The sequence below is a fragment of the Panthera leo genome, chromosome F3, assembly GCF_018350215.1.
Source record: "Panthera leo isolate Ple1 chromosome F3, P.leo_Ple1_pat1.1, whole genome shotgun sequence".
Lineage (NCBI taxonomy): Eukaryota > Metazoa > Chordata > Mammalia > Carnivora > Felidae > Panthera > Panthera leo.
Genome location: NC_056696.1, coordinates 6,915,730 through 6,937,994, shown reverse-complemented (window position 1 = coordinate 6,937,994; position 22,265 = coordinate 6,915,730). Strand labels below are relative to the sequence as shown.

Below are 22,265 nucleotides of genomic sequence, written 5' to 3'. Positions count from 1 at the left end.
CATATTGTAGGATTCCATTGGTGGAAGTATCCGGAACAGGCACATCTATACAGACAGAAAGTGGGTTGTAGCTGCCAGCGGGGAGGGGGAACTATGGGTATGGGTTTTGTTCTTAGAGTGATGAAAATACTCTGGAATTCAACGTTGGTGACAGTCGTATAATTTTGTGAACATAGTAAAAACCACTGCTGTATTTTATGGTATGTGACCTGTACTTTAATAAAATTATTAAAAACATACTATAAAAAGGAATTTGCAAACAACTAATAAAACATTCTTAATGTTTGCCAGGTGAACAAAAAGAACAAAAACAAAACAAAGAAAAGGGAAACAGCTCATAACTTGTTCCTAAGGACACTCATTTTTTTTTTAAGTTTTTTTTTTTTGTTTATTTTGAAAGAGATATAGCGTGCAAGCAGGGAAGGGGCAGAGACAGAGGGAGCCAGAGTTCTGCACTGACAGCGCAGAGCCGGATGCAGGGCTCAGACTCATGAATCGTGAGATCATAACCTGAGCTGAAATTGAGAGTCAGATGCTTAACCGACTGAGCCAGCCAGGCACTCCTAGGACACTCACTTTTAGAGCCCAAAGCCAAAGAAGTCGGACTGCCCCGGAGCCGTCAGGTTATGAGGAAGCCTGGACCACATAGCAACGTGGAGGCTCTACATAAACGCTCCTGTTGATAGTCCTGTTCGGGTACCAGTGGACAGGAACATCGGTCGTCAGACATGTGAGTGAAGATGCTTCCAGATTCCAGCCTCCAGTCACACGTCACCCCATGGCTGCAGCGTCCTTCTGGCTGCGGCCCCACATGCTGTGGAGCAGAGATAAGCCATCCCTGCTGTCCCCTGACTATTCCTGACTCTGAATCCGAGATCACACAGAATGGTTGTTTTTCACAACTAGGATCTGGAGTGGTTTGTTACACGGCGAGAGTAATTTGAACTCTATCTAAAATGGCCACCACACCACACCACACCCTTCCCTTCACCTAGCTTTATTTTCTCCCTGGCACTCACTCATTAGCTGACATTATGTTATTTCCCAATTTTTATTGTTTCATTCTGGACAGCAGTGTCTTTTGTGTCTTGCTCTGTAACCACATCACCCAGAAAAATACCCAATACATAGTAGACACATAATATGTAGTTGTTTAACAAACAAATTAGCAGATTATTGTGGAACCCTCAGCATGGGGAGGTCACTGGTTGGGACTACTTTGGCATGAATTCCAAAATGTGGCTACTGTCATTTCATTTACTTTTCCTATAGTAATGAAGTATGAAAATTCACAACACTACAAATGTAAATTATCACCGTGTCTTTGTTTTCGAAGGAAGATCCAAGGTAGTTTATAAAACCGCAAGCATTCTTGCTGATGCCATCCAATTACTTGATTTTAATAAATGAATCAAAACGGGCCTAATCAAAAAATAAAATGTACATCGCCAAAAAATAAAAATTGACTTACTCTATGGAAGTTTGAGTACCTTTGTGCTCATAAAGTTTATAAAATTTACTTTCTACATATTCTTACTCTATCATACCATGTTAAACAAGTGAAAGCAATTCACTTGTTAATTCCTGTTGGTGGAATTTAAGCAACAAAACAAAGGAAAAGAGAGAGAGGCAAACCAAGAAACAGACTCAACTCTAGAGAACAAGTAGGTGGCTGCCAGAGGGGAGGCAGGTGGGGGGATGGGTGAAATAGGTGATGGGGATTGAGGAGTGCACCTGTCCTGTTGAGGGAAGTGTTTAATCACTGTATTGTACACCCGAAACTAATATTACACTGTACATCAATAATACCGGAATTAAAATTATAAGAAAGTAGTAGGCACTGCAATGATTTTTAATGCTAAGCAGTTTACCCTGCAAACATTATGGCCCTGTTACTCTCCCTACGAATGGAAGCACAGCCTACCTCTGGTGCCAGATATTCTGGTGTTCCACAGAACGTCTTCATGGTGGCCGCATCTGTAATCCCTTCTTTGCAAAGTCCAAAATCTGTAATTTTTATGTGGCCATCTTTATCCAGCATCAGATTCTCCAACTGTGTAGTAAGAAAAATGACATAACGTGTTTCATAGTTTTCAGAAATAGGAAAATACAGTTTTGACAAATGACTGAATGCTGAGTAAGATATTTTGGAAAGAGGACATGGCCGTAGTTAATAGAACTTTCAGAGCTTACAAACCCCACAGCTTCCTAATTTGTGTGAAAAGAAACAGGTTTTATCAAATACTTCATGGTGATAAAATTAGTGATTTTTAAATGAATGGGAGTAAGAGCCATTATTGTGTAATTTCTGAGAATACACACCTAAATAACTTTTCAAAGCAAACATCAGTCCTTAATCCTTTTTGTGTCCTAAATTGTGATCTAAACAATCCCAAAGAGATGAGCACCTTCTTCTAGATATATACAGATGGTTTTCAACAATTTCTCTTGGGAATCTATTGCTATTATAAAATATTCACTTACAGAAATGTTTTTTTGGTGGTTGTTGTAAATCAAACCTAAATCTTATTTTGTAAGGTAAGGCGATATCCTCTTTTGAAGGTCTTTGTAATAAAAAAATACCAACCCTTTCAAGCATAAAAAGAAAAATATCAAAGTCAAACATTCAACAGTTAATGAAAATACATAGCACATACATTTTAAAACTGGAATCTCTTTGAACCCACTGATTCTAAAACACCAAAGAGAATCTCAAAGATTTAACCAAGTACCAAGATCATTTGCCTCAAGTGAAAATTGTCAAATGTAAGGGGAAGGAGTTTGTGCAAAGTCAACGCAATTAAAAGTACCAACCATAACTGATGTTCTTCTCCCGACTTGAGCACAACCTTATGATTGTCATCACACAAAGATACATGTTAGTTCTGAGCTGTGATCCTACAGCCTCACACAGACAAGGATGCGAAGCCCGCTCAGTCGTCTAGACAGAACTTACACACACACACAAGAAACACACACACAAAGAAACGCATGCAGAAACCGTTATCAGCAGCATTAATGACATTTCGCCTATTTCAGGAGCACTCCATCTCCTTCTCCACGTGACAACATGACAGTGCTTACCTCAGCCCTGAAGTCAAGATCAACTTCAAAACAGAACTCCATGTAAGAATATAAACAGGTATCAATCACATAAAATGTGATACTATACTTTGTCATATTATCCAAAGTCTTATAAGCGAGAAACCCGACACAGTTAAGCAAGTTGTGCTCATGGAAGGAGAGATCCGAACAGACCTCAGTCCTTGGGTAGAGGCCTAGATGCATCCCCAGCTGAACTAAACGCTCAGTACCTGGTTCATGTATTATACAGACTGCAGAGAAGGGAGTCTGTCTTTCACTGGTCTACAGAAAGGTGAACAAACACTCAATATGTTGTAGGACTTTTCATCTTTTTTTTCAAGTTTATTCTGAGACAGTATGTGCACATGCACTCAAGCAGGGGAGGGGCAGAGAGAGAGGGAGAGGAAGAGAGAGAATCCCAAGCAGGCTCCATGCCGTCAGCACAGAGGTGAATGCGGGGCTCGATCTCACGAACTATGAGATCAGGACCTGAGCTGAAATCAAGAGTCAGAGACTTAACGGACTGAGCCACCCAAGCGCCCCCCCAAAAAAACCAAATGAAATTCTTAAAATGCTGAAAGGTCTTTTAAAAATATTTAAAAGTCCCTTTTATTAACACATTACATAAAAATTCTTATAAAAACTTCAAATAATACATAATAATATTGAGGAGAATGTGAATGTGCTATCTACTCCATTCCTTCCTGCTCCCCTGTGTTGGGGGTATGTCAATCCTCTTAAAAACATTTTTTTAATGTTTATTTGTTTTTTGAGAGAGAGTGAGAGAGAGAGAGAGAGAGAGAGAGAGAGAGCGCAAGCGACCGTGAACGGGAAAGGGGCAGAGAGAGAGGGAGACACAGAAAGCAAAGCAGGCTCCAGGCTCCGAGATGTCAGCACAGAGCCCAATGCGGGGCTCGAACCCACGAACCATGAGATCATGACCTGAGCTGAAGTTGGAAGCTTAACTGACTGAGCCACCAGGTGCCCCTCCCTCCATCAATCCTCTTGATACATTTTATGTGCATCAGACAGTATTCATGGAGACATGACACCATGCACTGTGTCTCCACATTTTGACAAGGCTACTTGGAAGCACATGGATACAGAAATAACAAGACATATAAACACTGTTTTTAGTACCAAAAAGGGTACATATTTTTTAAAATCTTGATTTGCGCCTAATTCTCTAGCCTCATATCTCAGCTCTAAGATGCCAGGGCTTGAGGGATGGGGAATGGATGGAGATGCAGGACAGGGTTGGAGGAAGGAATAGGCTGAACATGACCAAGTGTCCCAGTCTGCCCAGAAGGGAGGGGTTTTCCCGGGATGCAGGACTTAAAAGTTCTGGAACTGGGGAAGTCTGGGGCAAACCAGATAGTTGGTCATCCTACTTATTTTATAAGTCAGCTTCATAAAAAGCCATCACAATACTATAGTAAGAAAAAAGGGATGCCTGTGAGGGATGGGGAGAGGGTCACAGAGACAGGGGAGGTAGTGTAGTGCATGGGAGGCAGCCGAGAGCAAAGGGGGTCAGATAACAGAGTCAAGTCAGAGAACACACATATAAATTCCAAGCTTTGCCCTTAGTCACTGTGTGACCTTGGGCTTGCTATTGATTTCTGTGTCCTTCAACCTCATCTATGAACTAGAGGTAAATAAGGGTAACAGCCAATGCGGTTGCTTTGAGAATTAGAGATATTGAATGTAGAACTTAACACAATGTAAGTATTCAATAAATGTATCAACCATTTATTTATTAAATGTGGAGAGTTTAATGGCTAAATTACAAGTTATCAAAATGGTATGTGTTCTTTGGGATGATGCAGGAAACTACAGGAATGGAACCCAATAAAACACTTCGGTCAGCTGAGCGTCTTCTTAAAAACACTTTCAGTACTCAATAATTTCTTTTGAATAAAACAAAAGATAAATACTTCCTAAGTTTTGAGCCTGTTTTTCAATTGTGTCCACCTTCTTCCATCAATTAATTTTGCTCTCTCACCATCCTGAAATGTTATTTTACTGAGTATGAATGTCAAAACAACCTGTCCATCGAAAGTATCAACCATAGTCAGAGATGTATCACCTTACAGAAATGATATCCCCAAACCTATTCTTGTATAAACATAAACATAGGTCAGGGGTAACTATCCAGTCTTGTTAAAAAAAGAATAATAATTTGACACAGAAGGATAACAAAGTTTCTGTAAAATGTTAAGAACTATGGGTATTGTAATTCACAAATGTGAAGGAGGCACAGAAACCTGCAAGTTTTCAGAGGAGATGGATGGCTCAGATATAATCAAGAACACCTGGAAACCACCTCCTCTGTGCATTTAACCCTGAAGGGGATTTAGTCACACGTTCTGTGTCAAGGAGAAAGAAAAAGATTTACAAATGCTCTCCCTTTGGTTCTCTCTCCTAAATCTCATGGCTGTCCTTTCGGTTAGTCACAAAGTGCACAATTCACAGCGTTACTGACTGTGAGTGTTCATGTACTCTCCATTTATAAACTTTAAGTCTACCTGTTTTTACTCCCCTCAGTCTTAGTTTCCAGAACTGAGAGCAGGCATTACATTTATGCTCCATGGATGCGTCCACTGGCAAAAGCAACGATGAAGTCAAATAAGAGGTTTGACAGAAAAGATTATATATTAAAAATGTGGGTAATACTCCTTGCCCCGTTAGAGAGGGCTGTTATCTAACAGTTCATGTTTTCAGGAGGGAAAAAATATTAGATGTATACCTCACAGAGTTCCCATAAAAAAAGGTAACATTTGTACCCAGCAGAAGCATACAGCCATTACCTGACAGAGGGTCTCCATTCAGCATGCATATAGAAAAATATGGTCGATTCTGAAACCTTTTTTCCTCTGTGCTTTGTGGACAAGAAATCATAGTAAGAAAGTACTATGCGCCTTTTGTTCTTGCTGGTGCGTAGCATAAAATTAAACTCTCAAACTCCTATCTGTCTTTGATACTGCGTTTTCAACACTTCAAAGTACAATAAAAATGAAATTTGCAGCGGGTACCAGGATCAGTGGATGGGCTGTGGAGGCCAAGAATGGACTGGCCCAGAGGCTCCTTGAACCACGTGCGGGCTGAAGGAGGCCACGGCTTGGGCACACATGTAACCCTTTTGTGGTGCACAGGCTGGGAAGCTCTGCTCTAACATACGCCAAGCTAGCAAAGTTTTTTATACTTTCAAATACAGTATTCTAGCATAGATACACATTCTAATATCTAGCTACTGTACGTCTCATCAAAGATCATCAAATGATCTTACGTATCATTTTACTTAAATGGCTGACACTGTAATTAAACAAAGGAATGAAAATAACGCTTCCTAAGGGCTCTGATGGCTGCTGGAGCAGAACACAGTTAGTTCCCCTCCCTCGCCCTCCCACCCCATTTTGGGGCAGCTGTATCAGACTCAGTGCCCGGTACCAAGGCTGCTCCGGTCCAGGAGCAGAGTGAGGAATTCATCCTCCACACACTGCACACTCAGGCTCAGGGCTATCGAAGTAACCGAGTGTCATACAAGCTCACCTGCAGGAACGTACCACGAAGTTAGGAGAGTGTGCCAAAATACTGAAGAAGACACGTCTCCACTTTGAACCTGCCTGAGCTAGAAAGGGATTCACAATGTACAACAGCAGAGACCTTACTTCCGCTGTCCGGCTGCTTAAGGACGGACCACACACAGGGGAGCCTGGGTGGCTCAGTCAGTTAAGCGTCCAGCTTCAGCTCAGGTCATGATCTTAAGGCTGAGTTGAAGCCCCTGCTTGGGATTCTCTCTCTCCCTCGCTCTCTGCCCCTCCCCCATTTGCACTCTCTCTCTCAAAATAAATGAATAAACTTTGGAGAAAAAAAAAAAAAACTGACTACACATAAGGAACATAGCCCAATAATACAATTTAACCTTAGAGGGTGAAGGGGTTCTTAACAGCAGTGGCTTAAAATTTTTATAGAAGAGGGAATCCAGAGAGACTGGTCAGAAGTGGGAGCTGGAGGCTGAGTCCTGAGACAGCAGATAATAAAGCAATTATGCTGCTCTCTTCCAGACTGCAGGATTATGGGGGGTGAGCACCAGGGAGCTGATGAAGACTTGGGGGGGGGGGGGTACTGTGGGAAGACTCTGAGCCATCCCTTTGTGTCAGCACTGAGACTCTGAAGTTATCTAAATCTGGGGCCCCTGGGTGGCTCAGTTAGTTAAGCATCAGACTCTTGATTCTGGCTCAGGTCATGACCTCACAGTTCATTAGTTCAAGGATCCCCATATGGGGTTCTGTGCTGACGGTGCAGAGCCTGCTTGGGATTCTCTCTCTCTCTCTCTCTCTCTCTCTCTCTCTCTCTCTGCCCCTCCCCTGTTTGCACACACACATGTGCCCTCTCACACATGCCCGCTCTCTCTCTCTCAAAATAAACAAACTTGAAAAGAAAAAGAGATGATCTATTTGTGGGTTTCTCATATTAATAATGTAGATAATTAAATTAACCAATAAACTCTAATTGGGTAGAAAACAAGATTAGATTAACCACCAATAGAATACAGTAGCGAAGTATGTACTATTTTCTACCTCTTGCCCTGTTACAAACTCATGGAGAAACTAATTCTTAATGAATTCCAGTATCATTATATGCACTTTTCATAGGTCCATATTCAGCCCATTCTGTACTTGATGGCATGGTCTTTGAAAAGAAATCTTATACTTGCAAAATAAGAACTAGGCAGAAAAGTTTCTAATATAATCTGTACTACTGATGAAATCTTAAAAGGGATTTTTTCAAATTTTTGGGTGATGATGAAGCTATACGAGTTTTTCGTAAGTAACCACAAGGAATTTGGGTCCTTACTAAAACAGAATTTCGTATTACAACATATATTCATAAACTAAGCAAACTTACTTTTGAAAGCGTAACAAAGGTTGCAATAATTTATCTGTTGCTATGAACACCAACTTCTTAGGAACTATGAACTGATAAAGTATCTTACATTAACTTGCACGTGAAGTAAAGCTTTCCTTCCTTGATAAATGAGGCGTCGGCAAATAGGTACTGATTTACTTGAGAGGCACAGCTATGAGAGGCATCTCAAATGGATTTGCATTTTATTAAACATAAGGTCATTAGTAAGGAGATGATCAAGACAAATCTGAGACTGATCAATTAAAGTGGGTACCTAAATCAGATGTGGATGATGCTGTTCTTTAATATATCTGGTGTAAATATAGTTAAAGCATCTATTTTCTTATCTTCCACAGCATTATTTGAATTTTAGATTTACAAACATCTCCCAGAGTTAATCCAATGCATTCCTTGCCCCGCGTAGATTTCATTTCGATTCTACAGAGGCAGAAGGGTGTAAAGAGCAGAACACCAGACTTGGATTCATGCTTTCTATCATCTTGACTTTGAGTAAGTCACCTGCTAGGTGTCCAGGCTTCAGTGACCTCATCTGTCACCTACGGACCAACTCAAAGTATTAATGATCCCACCTACAGGATCTCGTTTGCTTGTGCATAATCCTGCACTACGGATACAAGTAATACTTGTATAAATTTGAATGCTTGGCTTTTAACATTACATGTACTCTTTCTGGTGTATATGCGTGTGTATATTCTGTCCTATGTTATATATTTACTTAGACCTTGAGATTAATACTGTATTAAAAAAATAAACTTAAGAGAGCAGAGACTACCTAATTGTCTAGTGAAGTTAGTGGTCTATGTATATGGTAACTACTTGGACTGGTATTCATATATATTGCCATGTAACAATGTTGATCTAATTCCAACATCAGAAAGGATAGGGCAATGAAACTCATATTAAATGCACAATATGGTGGTTCATTTAAAAAAATTTTTTTTACATTTATTTATTTTTGAGAAACAAAGTGAGACAAAGCATGATCAGGGGAGGGGCAGAGAGAGAAGGAGACACAGAATCTGAAGCAGGCTCCAGGCTCCAAGCTGTCAGCACAGAGCCTGATGCAGGGCTCAAACCCACAAACTGTGAGATCATGACAGAGCCGAAGTCGGACACTCAACTGACTGAGCCACCCAGGTGCCCCTGTTGGTTCATTTAATGATGATTCGCAAAGAATACTGACCAAGACCATCCCAATTATAACATTCCTTAATCAATGTTGCCAATCAAAGGAGCATTCTTTCTCTTCCTCCTTTAGGTTAATGGTTCTATCTTCCAGCTTTAAGCATTCTGAATATGTTACTGAGTACTTCCAGATTATTCTCATTTCCCTAAATCGAGGACACCCCCCCCCCCCCCCCCCCCCGCCACAACTAGGATCCATAAAATATAACACTTCTTCAGCGGGGAGAGCAGACTCAGAGAAGAGCAAACTATTTCTAAGTCTATCTGAAATGCCATGAAACTTACAAGTTTTGTCATGCCATATAACTAATTTCTTTAAAAAAAAATACTGAGATTCAAGACATGTAAACATTAACGGATTATTTGGCCACTCAGACATCAGATGCAGAAGCTTAATTCCATCACATTCTTTGTCATAAAAAACTTCAGGCTAAATACAATCCTACCGTTGATGGGTATTCCCCTCTGGTGCATCTGGCCCTTGCACAGCGGCTCACCCCTGACCTAGATGTTTTATAGCTGCTCAGTTCATTTTTCCTAAATACGGTATTTATAGCTACTTTTAAACTTTAATGCATAACATGTTACACAAACATACATACTAAATTTCACCATCAGTGTGCAGAATAATGCTTTGCGAGGTAGTTACGCCTTAGGGTCATTCGTAGCCTAAAAGTACATGATTAAGAACATCTTCAAAGACAAGCACTTAAATGGATGATGTAGGAATCACAGGTTGAAAAGAAGTGAGGTGGGAGTGAGGGACAGTTGTGATGTCTTTCATAGTATTCTAGATCTATACCTCGTTTCGTACAGAAAGATTTCATAAAAGACTCTGGTAACGTCTACATCTACAAATCAAATCACACTTTAAATGGGCTAGTATTTAATAAATTAAGCAATTCTGTATCAGATTCTAATAAGATTACTATAGGATTTACTTTTCATGAAAGCTAGACAGTCACATTTAGAATGTGTTCCAAATGTATCATGGGATACATTTCCCTAACGTGGCCAATCCATCAAAACAGCGTCACATGAGAATTACTACTACCTTTAACGAGCTACTTCAGGGCTTAGCAAACTATGGCCTGGGAGCGAAATCTGGCCAACTGCTCATTCCTGTGAGTGAAGTTTTACCAGAACACAGCCAGCCCCACTCACATGCCTACTGCCCTACAGGAGCAGAGCAGGGCAGCTGCAGAGCGAATCTGGGCAGCAAAGCCTGAAACGGGTGCTATCTGCTCTTTACAGAATGGATGCTGACCCAGAGCTGGTCCCAGAGCCTTGTCAGGAAGGAATTCAGAGAAGTGAAGTCACTATTGCCCATAAAACAATACAGTGTTTTTTAAAATGGAAACTAAGCAAATTAATAAAAGGCTGTATGAAAAGGCTTCAGGGATTTAAAGCCACCACAAAGTCAATACCAAAAGCAAACTGAGTATTTTCCCAATAAATACCTTCATTATTATACGAGTTTCATCCATAACAGTATGGTAGACTATAACAATGAAACTTACTTTAGAATGTCCCTGGCAAAGGCACCTGATTCTTAATCAGATGGTTAACATTACTCACAAAGTTCCAGAAAAATGAAACAATTATTGGCAGGTCACATCTGACCAAAGCAGTGAAACACATATTACTGGGCACTTCAAAACCTCAGACATAAAGGAACTACGTACATATCAGTGAATGGAATCCCTGTCAAATACAATAAACTACATTCTTAAACAGAGTGCTTTCTTTTTCCCAACGAAATCTGCTTTTCTCCAAACTGTATAACTTTGTAATTACTTTGTGTTTGTCCCTATAGTCTCTGCAAAAACAAATTCTGATTACTTTTTTTTTTTTTTTTTTTTTACCTTGAGATCGCGGTACACAATCTTTCCGGAATGTAGATAGTCCAAGGCAGAGACAATTTCTGCACCATAGAAACGTGTGCGGTCCTCGGAGAACACCCGCTCTCTCGACAAATGGAAAAACAGCTGCAGGGTAAACAGCAGGGACAGGATTGTAATAATTACTGATTTAGTGGGGGAAATTAACACAAACATAAAACACCTCTCACCACCATATTGTGATGATAGATAGCGTACTCTCAGTGGACGCGGAGCACTCTTACACAGCAGCTGGCTTATCTTCTCCAGGTTTCCAAGGGGAGACTGCGAGCTGTTAAATCAGCGTTTTAATCAATATACCAATCTTGTTTAAGGCATTCTGCTTGCTACCCATTTAACCTTCAGTTACCAGAGGAAAAAAGTACGCATCATCAGACTGCATTTCCCCTCACGGTCCTGTTGCTTCACTCTTGCAAGGATTAGGTATCGAGATATTATTAAAATAAATGAACACAACAGAGAGGGTACATTTCTACTTGGTTATTTGATTTGTATTTGATTTCCAAGGAAGGCCTGCTGATTCGCTAAAACGGATCGATGTGAACTTGCTTTCTTCCACAACTGCTGTTGATTTATGAGATCTCTGGAAACATTTTCAAAGTCTGAACCAATGTTTTCTACAATGACAAACCATAACGCTTCAAGTTTTTATGTTAGTAATGGTCAACACGGACTGAGGAGCTCCCATTATTCCCCTTTTAGTGCTATTTCAATAATAACTACAACACCAACCTCTCCCCTCATATGATCACTTAAAACCATAAGCTCCTTCACTTCCTACGAATCACCTACAGGATTAACAGGTGCTCCCTGTGGCCAAGCACTCAGCCCTCCATTTAGGCCAGCTCTTGATTTGCGAAACTGCCCATCTCATCTCTCAGTTCAACAATGCATGTATGGAAGGAGCAGGTTCCGAGCACTATGAATTGACTCTTAATGTACTGCTTCACTGTATTAAGAAATCCACCAGGAACATTGAAGGTTTGTTAATAGTGCTGAGGCCACTGCTACGTATCACAGTAGATTCTCAATACAGGTCTGTGATTAAAGGAATGAACCAATCAGTGTGTCCTTGACCACTGGATCAGAAATTAACTACACCTTCACACGATTATGGACTTAGTGCCCCAACAAACATGTAAGAATCATGGTTATCCAAGATTTGTTCCTCACACGGCAAATCATAACTTAAGCAACATAAAAGAGGTTCCCTACAGACTTCTTCCCTTCTTCCTCCTCCACCTCCACTGAAGAGTCTTGTCACTGTTTTAAGATAAATTTTATGCATAACGCATTGTCACAGTGAAGAGTGGGAGATAATATGATGTAACAACTGCCAAAAAAGACTGGCTTAACATCAGTTATAGTAAAACTAAAATATTTGGCAGATAGTCCCTAAACTCTAATGCTATTTTGTCATATTGTATCAAATCTAAGATGCTCTTTATTGGGACTCCATCACCATTTTAAGTTAATAGCAAGAAACAAAAAAAGTTGGGGTGCCTGGGTGGCTCAGTGGGTTAAGTGTCTGACTCTTGGTTTCGGCTCAGGTCACGATCTCACAGCGCGTGGGACCAAGCCCTATGTCAGGGCCTACATTGGCCTTCGCACTGACAGTGCAGAACCTGCTTGGGATTCTCTCTCTCCCTCCTTTCCTGCCCGCCCCCCACCCGCTAGCACAGGTACACGCGCGCGCACTCTCTAAATAAACTTAACAAAAAAAGAAACAAAAAAGTTGTCAATTAAAACTATTAATAAACCGTCAAATATAAAAGACAATATAGAAGGCATTCTGACTACAGAAATGTTAAATACGCCTTACAAGTGATCAAATACAGTATGCCAAAATAAAACCACTGCATATAATTACTCGGGGATATTTCTCAAAATTCACTCATTTATAGAAGCAGATATATATTATTAATGCATAACCATTCAAATGAGGATGAGAGGTAGAAAGAAGTTTCCATTATCAGTAAAGCCACTCTGAAAAATTTCTGGGCCAAGTAACTTCTGCTGTCCTTTACACAAAATATCACTAACTTGGATGAAGGAACCCCTGTGATCTCTACGTAGATTTATGGCAACCTTCAAATGGGATGAAAATACTGTTTAGATTCCTAACTTTTCTTAAAACAATGTCAAGCCTACCTACTCATCTGCCACACAAAAGATAAAGATCCTCCCTAAATCAATATAATACGTGCAGCCTTCTACAGCTTTGCTTAGACCATATTCTTCAATTTGTCTCCCAGCCAATTTCTATAAAAATATCAGCTAAAAAAAAAAAATGATACTTAAGGAGAAGAATAATTTCTCAATCTGCTGTCCTCTGATGTACACCCTTGTTATCTTATGGAACTTATTCTTGCTATGATAACCCATATTCTCTTAATTGCCAAATCCAATGATCTATTTATGTCTTCCTGCTCTGGAACTGACAACATCAGCTATTGGCCCCCTTCTTGAACGTGTTCTTTGCCGTTGGTAATACAGCTCTCTCTTCTGATTTTCTAGCTAACTCTCTGGATATTCCTTCTCAGTTTCTACCTTGGCTTTAAACCAACTTTCCACTTAGTGAGCATTAATTATTTTCAAGTCACTGTGTTGAGCACTAGGAAGAGAAAAAGATGGCATACAGATATAAAGAAATCATATGAAAAAAATTAAAAGACTAAGACACAAGGCAAAAAGGGAAAAGGACACAGACAATTAAAATGAGAGGACTACAAATGAACACAGTTTATGAAAACATGCCACATTATAATAATCAATAAAGTAGAGATAAACACGTAAATGAGGCAATTTAGCATATCCAGAAATAGCATTGTCAATGGAAGTGTTGTGAGATAAGTATCTTTATACGCTCGTGGTTGGGATGTAAGCAGACAGCAACTCTTCACAGGGCAACCGGAAATAGATACTATGATAATTTTTAAAGCACCACAGTTTCTCTTCTAGAAATTTCCTTTAAAAAAAAAGGAAATGTGTAAATCTTCTACATAAGGATATTCTCTGTAGCAGTGTATACAATGACAAAAATGTGAACACAGGCTTCCTACCATGTTGAAAAATATTAGATTTCTCATCTAATCCTGTATCAAAATAAACTTCTGATGTAACTAATAGTTAAACATAATATATTAAACTAATAATTAAAAAACTAGAAAAGTAGAATAGAAAGTCCATGGGGCCAGACTTACCCTCTTGCCCTACACAACTTGGCAGAAATGCATACAACAAAAAAATGACAATTACGAAAAATATGTAACAGAATTCTTTTTAGATACTGGACAAGAGGCAGCACAGGACCAAGATCCTTCTGAAAAGGGAAACAAATGAGTCCTAAAGCCACCCATCTTCTGTCCAAGGGTGCTGGGTGGAAGGAACATCACTGGCAGGAAAGGAGATCCCAAGCATGATTCAAGGTCTCACCACCGGACAATGAGAGTAGATTTTGAGGAGGGTGAGGTAGATGGCATTTGCTGAAGAGAACACCAGTGAGCAAGAAGCCACACAAAATCCACATCGTTTAGTATGCCACAGAGTAGTGAGCAATGTAGTATGTGAGGTTAAACTCTAGGAAAACCAGCAGAGTAGGAATGGAGATCTGTATGCCAAATAATTCCCAGAGGTCACTCCGAGCTGACAGACATTCAATTTCTACGCAGTCAAAACAGTGTCATTAGTGAATAGCCAGGCATTCAGTAGGTATTTCAAAAAAGTCAAAGTACAAGCTAAACCTACATTATCAAGGTTAACAAATATGAAGAAGGCAACAAAATGCAGACATTCATGTAAAATTCCAACGATCTAGTATGCAAGCAGTAATTACTAGACATAAGAAGATGCAGGAGATAAGACCCATAACCAAGAGAAAAATCAGTCATTAGACACAGACCTTAAAAATAGCAGGGGTGGTGGATTTAATAGACTGACTTTAAAACAGTACATGAGATAAAGGGAAATAGAAATAGAAATAAATGGGACTTCTAGAGATAAAGTGTACAGTATCTGAAAAATTTCAGTAGATGGGATTAACAACAAATTAGACACTGCAAGAGAAGAAAAGCAATGAGTATCAAGTCACAATAAAAGAAACTATGCAAATTGTAACTTAAAAAAAAAAAGAGCCTTAGTGACGGGTTGACAGCATCAAGGAAGCTAACATATGCGTAATGGCAGTTCCTGAAAAAGGGAGGGAGACACCTGCAAAATGATGCCCCAGATTCTCCAAACTTGGATAAAAATGATAAATGCATACATCTGTGTATCTCAATGAACCTCAACATGATGAAAACTCACAAACATGCATGAACTACTGGAACGTAGGAAGTCAGAGCACATTCAAATCACCAAAAAACTGGTGACAGAAAAGCTTTTAAAAATTCTGAGGTTGGGGAAACATAACATACAGAAGAACAAATAGGAGAATAATCCTAGATTTTTCAGAGGCTACGTAAGCAAAAAGGCAATGGAGCAATACGGCCAAATGGCTAAATGAAAAACAAAAAGGCATTTTAAAATTCTGTATCCAGTAGGAAAATCCAAATAGTAAGGAGCAGCATATGTAAGAAAAAGGCTGAGGCCAGGGAAAGAGACCCTGGAAAAGATGAGGTGAAACGATCCCAGGTTCACACAGAGCCCAAAGTGCTTTGCATCCTTGCCAGGCAGGATGGAAAGGCCTCCTAAGAAATGTGGCACCCAGGACAGTGGGTGAGGTTCCTGCCTGGGCAGTGCGGCAATACCAGTGTCACAGCAAAGGCTAGTGTGGCCAGTCTACGGTTAAACGCAAGCCTGGAAATGATCACCGTTTATAAGTAAGAACAACATCATCCAATGAAAAATTATCAGGCACAAAAAGAACTAGGAAAATATAACCCATTACTAGGAGAAAAATGTGTCACTCAGAAATTGACACAAATGACAGAGATAGAAGAATACTATGATAAAATAACTATTAAGATATAGTCTGAAAGTTCAAAAGGTAGAGAGAGAAGCATAAGGACATAAATGGGAGATATGAAAAGTCCCAAATTAAACTTCAAGAGATGAAGTCTGAGATGTCCTAGATGAAAAACAAAAAACTGATTTAATTAACAGCATGCTAGACGCTGGAGAAAAAAATGGTAACAGACTTTAAGACACAGGAAACAGATCTAAAGTTAAAGATATAAAAAAATAATGAAAAAGATGAACAGAGCATTGATAAACCGTGGGATGATATCCCACAGTCTAACATATGTATAAGTGCATTCTGAGGATCGGATGAGAGAAATGAATGAACAGAAAAAAAATACTTGAATAATGTCCAAAAAGTTTTCAAATCTGATGAAACTATAAGCCTGCAGATTCACAAAGACTTAAAAGAAAACCCAACTGAAAGAAATGTAAAGAGGGGTGCTTGGGTGGCTCAGTTGGTTAAATATCTGACTCTTGATTTTGGCTCAGATCTTGATCTCCTTGTTTGTGAATTCAAGCTCCGCATTGGGATCTGTGTTGACAATGCAGAGCCTGACTGGGATTCTATCTCACCCTCTCTGTCTGCCTCTCCTCTGCTCATGCTCTCTTTCTCTCTCAAAATAAGTAAATAAACAAACAGGGAAACAAAGAAATGTAAAGAAAATCCTATAAGGCACATCATAATTAAATAGCTGAAAGCAAGGCATAAAAGAAAAGTTTAATAGGACAGGGGTGGTGGTAAAGAGACACGTTAAGGGGCACCTGGGTGGCTCGGTTGGGCATCTGACTTCCGCTCAGGTCATGATCTCACAGTTCATGAGTTTGAGCCCCATGTCAGGCTCTGTGCTGACAGCTCAGAGCCTGGAGCCTGCTTCGGATTCTGTGTCTCCCTCTCTCTCTCTGTCCCTCCCCCACTCACATTTCGTCTCTCTCAAAAATAAACATTAAAAACCATTTTTAAAAATTCAAAAATAAAAGAGACCTGTTAAGCACAGGGACCAAAGAATGAGTGCACACTCCTTGTCAGAAACTGTGTAGGGGCGCCTGGGTGGCTCAGTCGGTTAAGCGTCCGACTTCGGCTCAGGTCATGATCTCACGGTTCGTGGGTTCGAGCCTCACATTGAGCCCACATCGGGCTCTGTGCTCACAGCTCAGAGCCTGGAGACTGCTTCGGATTCTGTGTCTCCCTCTCTTTCTGTTCTTCCCCTGCTCTCACTCTGTCTCTCTCTCTCTCACTCTCTCAAAAATAAATAAAGATTTAAAAAAAAAAAAAAACTCTGCAAACCAGGAGAAAGTGGAGAGGCACCTTGATAGTAAGTAAATATAGAACAGGCAAACTAGAATTTTATACACAGCTAAAGTATCTTTTCAAAAATGACAGTAAAATAGAGCCTTTTGGGGACATGCAAAAGGTTAGAGAAATGAGCCCCAGAAACACTACACTATAAATGTTCAAGGTAAATGCTTCAGGCTGAAGCAAAATGGTACCTGATGGAAAACTGGATCTACACAAGGTAAAGAAGAGACTGTAAATCATAACTTTGTGGGTAAATACATGTTGATTTTTCTTGTGTTATTAATCTTTTTAAAAGACAGTTCTGGTTTAAAACAAAAATAACAATGCATAGTGGCATTTATGGCATATATAAAGGTAAAATGTATTAACAGTAGCATAAAAGCCTGAAGGGGGGAAATGAAGGTGTTCAGGTCAAAGGGTCTTATGGTATGTGAAATGGTACAACCTAACTTGAAAATAAAATGGGGTAAGCATGAGTCTGTATTTAAAACCTAATCCCCAAAAATGCAGTTCCCCCAAAACTTGCAAATAAAATATTAGTGAATACTACCAAACTCTTAAAGAAGAGATCATAACAATTTCATGCAAATACTTGCAGAAAATAAGAGGAGGAAATACTTCTCAACACATTACACAAGGCCAGCATTACCTTAATACAAAACCAAAGCTACTACATGAAAGGTATCAATATTCCTCATAATCACAGATGTAAAAAGTCTTAACAAACTTTACCAAATCATATCCAACAAAGGCTGACAATACAACATGACTAGTGATGGTTAATTCCAAGAATGAAAGATTGGTTTAACATTTGAAACCAATGTAATTCACCGTATTAACAGACTAAAAAAGGGAAAACCATATGATCATCTCAAGCAATGCAGAAGAAGTTTTAAGAAAACTTGATGGCCACTGATACTAAAATCTCTTAACAAAGCAGGAACAGGAGAGAAGTTCTTCAACCTGATAAAAGGCATTTAAAAATGTATAGCTATTATCACACTTAGTAATGACAGACTAAATCTCTTTTCCCTCTGAGAGTGGGAACAAGGATGTTCACTTCTTTTATTTGGCATTGTGCAGGAGTTCTTAGCCAGGTGAAATAAGGCATAGATAGACAGACAGACAGACAGACAGACAAATATAGGAATGTCATTCAGATTGGAAAGGAAGTAAAACTGCCTTTATTCACAGGCAGTAAGCCTGTCTCCAAAGACATTCCAAAGAAATTTACCAAAAAAATTATAAAGCAATAAGTGAGCTTCAGAAACCCATGGGATACAAGGTCAATACACAAAAGCTCAAATGTATTATATGCTAGCAATTAACAACTGGCAATGAAAAAAACCAGTAGAAATATGTAAGGGAAAAATTGGTAACAGTCGTGCAAGACTTACACAGTGAAAATTACAAAATGTGTCAGTAGAAATTAGAGAAGACAAAAATAAACAGATACACTGAGCACATAGATCACAACACTAATATTGTTGACATGTCAGTTTTCCCCAAAATGATCTACAGACTCAAAGCAAATGCATCATAGTCCCAGCAGGCTTTCTCTGTAAAGATTAAGAAGCTGATACTGGATTGATATGGAAATGTACAGGACCTAAAAGGGCCACAACAGTTCTGAGAAACAACAGTATTCTTCCTAATTTTAAGACATACTTTAAAGCTACCATAATCAAGACAATATGGTATCAGTGTAAAGAACGCCACATCAACTTATAGAACACAGTGGAGAGTCCAGAAACATACAAATACGTGACAAATTGATTTCTGACAAAAGTGTTAAGGTCATTCAATGGGGCAGAGTACAGTACTTCCAATAAAAGATGCTGGAATAACTGGATATCCATATGGGAAAAAAAAAGGAACACCAGTCCTTACCTTTTCATATGCATAAAAATCAATTTAAAATAGGTCATAGATCTAAATGTAGCAGATACAACTATAAAGTTCTAGAAGAAAATATTTATGATTTAGGGTAGACAAAGACTTCTTGGATAGCAGACCAAAACAATAAAAACCAGAAAAGACAAGAATTGATAAATTGAGACTTCAAAACTAAAAACTGTTGTCAAAAAATATCAGTGAGATGATGAAAAGACAAGGTAGAGTATGGGGGAAATAATTTTGATGCATATATTTGGCAAACTACTTGTAACCAGAACATATGAAGAACTCTTATAATAACAATGAGAAAATAATCCAATTAATAAATTAGGCAAAGTATTTGGACAGGTCACAAGAAATGAATAGCCAAGAAGTGTGTGAAAAGATATTTAATATCATTTTAATCATCAGAGAAATGCACTTTAAAACCACAATAATACACATCTATATTCTGACTAGAATAACTAAATTAAAGAGATTGACCCCACCAAGTGTTGTGGAGTAACGAGAATTCTCACTACATTGCTATCAGAAATGTCAAATGACACTACTTTAGAAAACAATTCTGGACTTTTTTAATAAAACATAAACGTATGTTTACCACAAACTCAGCAATGATACTCCTCAGTGTTTACCTAAGAGAAAAGAAAACCTGTACATGAATGTGTGTATCAGCCTTTTTATTAGGAAATAACTGCAGTCAGCCCAAATGTACACCAAGAGCAGGGCAGATCTTCGTCTAGCCACGCAATCCATCACGACTCAGCAAGAGAAGGAACAAGCTATTGAGAAGTGCCACGAAAAGAATAAACTCAAAAACCTTAGGCTGAGGAAAAGAAACACACAGAGCAGTATATATTATATGATTCAATTTCAAAGAAACTTTAGGAAAGGTAAATCAAATCTTCAGTGTCACAAAGCAGGTCAGTGGTTGCCTAGGGCCTAGTGTGGGTGCAGGACGGGGTGACAGATGGCATGTCAGAACTTTTTGAGGCAACAGAAATATTCCACATCTTTATTATAATGGGGACTCCATGCATGTAATGTTTGTCAAGACTCACGTAGTGTGTATTTAAAGGGAGCACATTTTATTGCATGTAGATTATACCCAAGCAAAGTTGATTAAGTTAAGGAAATAATCTAAATGTCCCAAAATTTGAAGGATTTGATAAATTATAGTATATCTACATAATTAATCAGTAGACAATTAGCATATATTTTAGAATACTAAATAAAATGGAAAACGTGTACAGTATAAAAACAGGAAAATATATTAACATGGTAAGAGCAATTATTGCTAGGCGGTGAGATTTAGAGTGGTTTTCATCTTTTGTTTTTTACCTTGAAAATCACTTATAATTATTTGTTTGATATGAATTCCCCAAACACTATGATTTCCATAAATACAGAGGCCATCTGTCTTGTTCATGTCATATACCAAGTACACAGTGACTAGCTTCTAGCAAGCAGTCAATAAATTTATTTTACAACTGTATTAAAATAACTACTTTTTTGGCTTTTTGATGTTCTGCAATGGACATGCAGTTGTTACACTGTAATCAGAAAGAAACTTTGCAAAGCTTTCAAATACATGTACTGTTAACCCTCATGGCTAATTTAATGCTGTATTAGTTTTGTTTTCCTGGAAGAAGCACAGGGAAAAGCACAGGAAAAGACCATGCAAGTACTCTAGAGCCTTGAATCTTCAGAGCCAAACCTAATACGTAGCACATAATATGTGCTCAATAAATATGTAAAGAATAAAGGGAAATTCAAAAATACTTTCCAAATAATTATCTATAGGGAAAATAAGGTTTACACTTCTCAAGATATTTTTATTAGAAGCCTAAGAAAATCATATAAAATAATTGAATATTCTTGTTTTTGTTCAAAAACAACGAGTTACTTGCTACTCAAGCAAAAAACATAGAAAGTTTAGAAATTTAAGTTCCTTTAAGGGAACGACTACCTGTCTTTTGTGTGCTGTACTTAGTCAAGCTGTTAGGAAGACACTAATGTAAACAGGTGATCTTAACCTACTAAATAAGACTATTTCTTCACAAAACCGGTAATGTTTATTTTGAAAATAAACTGCTATATCTTGCAAAACAGTTATATTCTTTTTCTTAACTGAAGTGTAATTGACGTACAATGTCCCACTAGTTTCAGGAGTACATCATAAGGACAGTGATTTGACATTTTTATATATTATGAAGTGATCCCCACAATGTCCAGTTATGATCTGTCACCATACAAAGTTATTATAGTATTACTGACCATATCACCTATGCTGTATGTCACATCCCCGTGACTAATCTATTTTATAACTAAAAGTTTGTACACCTTAGTCCCCTACACCTATTTCACCCCGCCCTCCCCCTGTGGTAACCAAGTTTATTTCCTGTATCTATGAGTCTATTTGTTTTATTTGTTCATTTGCTTTGTTTTCTAGATTCCATATACGAGTGAAATCTTATGGTATCTGTTTCTCTGATTCATTTCACTTAGTGTAATACCCTCTAGGTCCATCCATGTTGTCATGAACAGCAAGATTTCACTGTTTTTTATGGATGAGTAATACTCCATCGTAAATGTATGTTTGTGTATGTATACATTATGTACACACAAAGTAATAAAAGTTATAGATAGAGAGATAAATCATCTTCTTTATCCATTCATCTATCAGCAGTCACTAAGGTTGCTTTCAAATATCCTGGCTACTGTAAATCATGCTGCAATGAGCATAGAGGTGCATATATCTTTTCAAATTAGTTTTCATTTACTTTGAATAAAGACCCAGAAGTGGAGTTTGCTGGGTCATATGGTAGTTCTATTTTTAATTTTTTGAGAAACGTCCATGCTGTTTTCCATGGTCACTGCACCAATTTGCATTCCCATCAACAGTGTTCCAGGGCTCCCTTCCCACTACGTTGTCACCAACACTGTTATTTTTTGTCTTTTTGTTAAGAGCCAATCGGATGAGTGTGAGTGAGGTGATATCCCATCATGGT

At 38.6% G+C, this 22,265-nt stretch overlaps 1 protein-coding gene across 7 annotated transcripts in view; it reads right to left on the bottom strand.

Annotated features, from left to right (window-relative positions):
• The window catches only part of AKT3 (AKT serine/threonine kinase 3), a 304,707-nt gene that overhangs the window by 54,868 nt on the left and 227,574 nt on the right, over nt 1-22,265 (bottom strand). For all 7 annotated transcript variants that reach the window (XM_042926503.1, XM_042926505.1, XM_042926504.1 and 4 more), the window contains 2 exons: nt 11,064-11,186; nt 1,925-2,053 (listed from right to left, as the gene is read on the bottom strand). In XM_042926503.1, the coding sequence (XP_042782437.1) occupies nt 1,925-2,053; nt 11,064-11,186 (252 nt within the window). The remainder of the gene's footprint in view (nt 1-1,924; nt 2,054-11,063; nt 11,187-22,265) is intronic.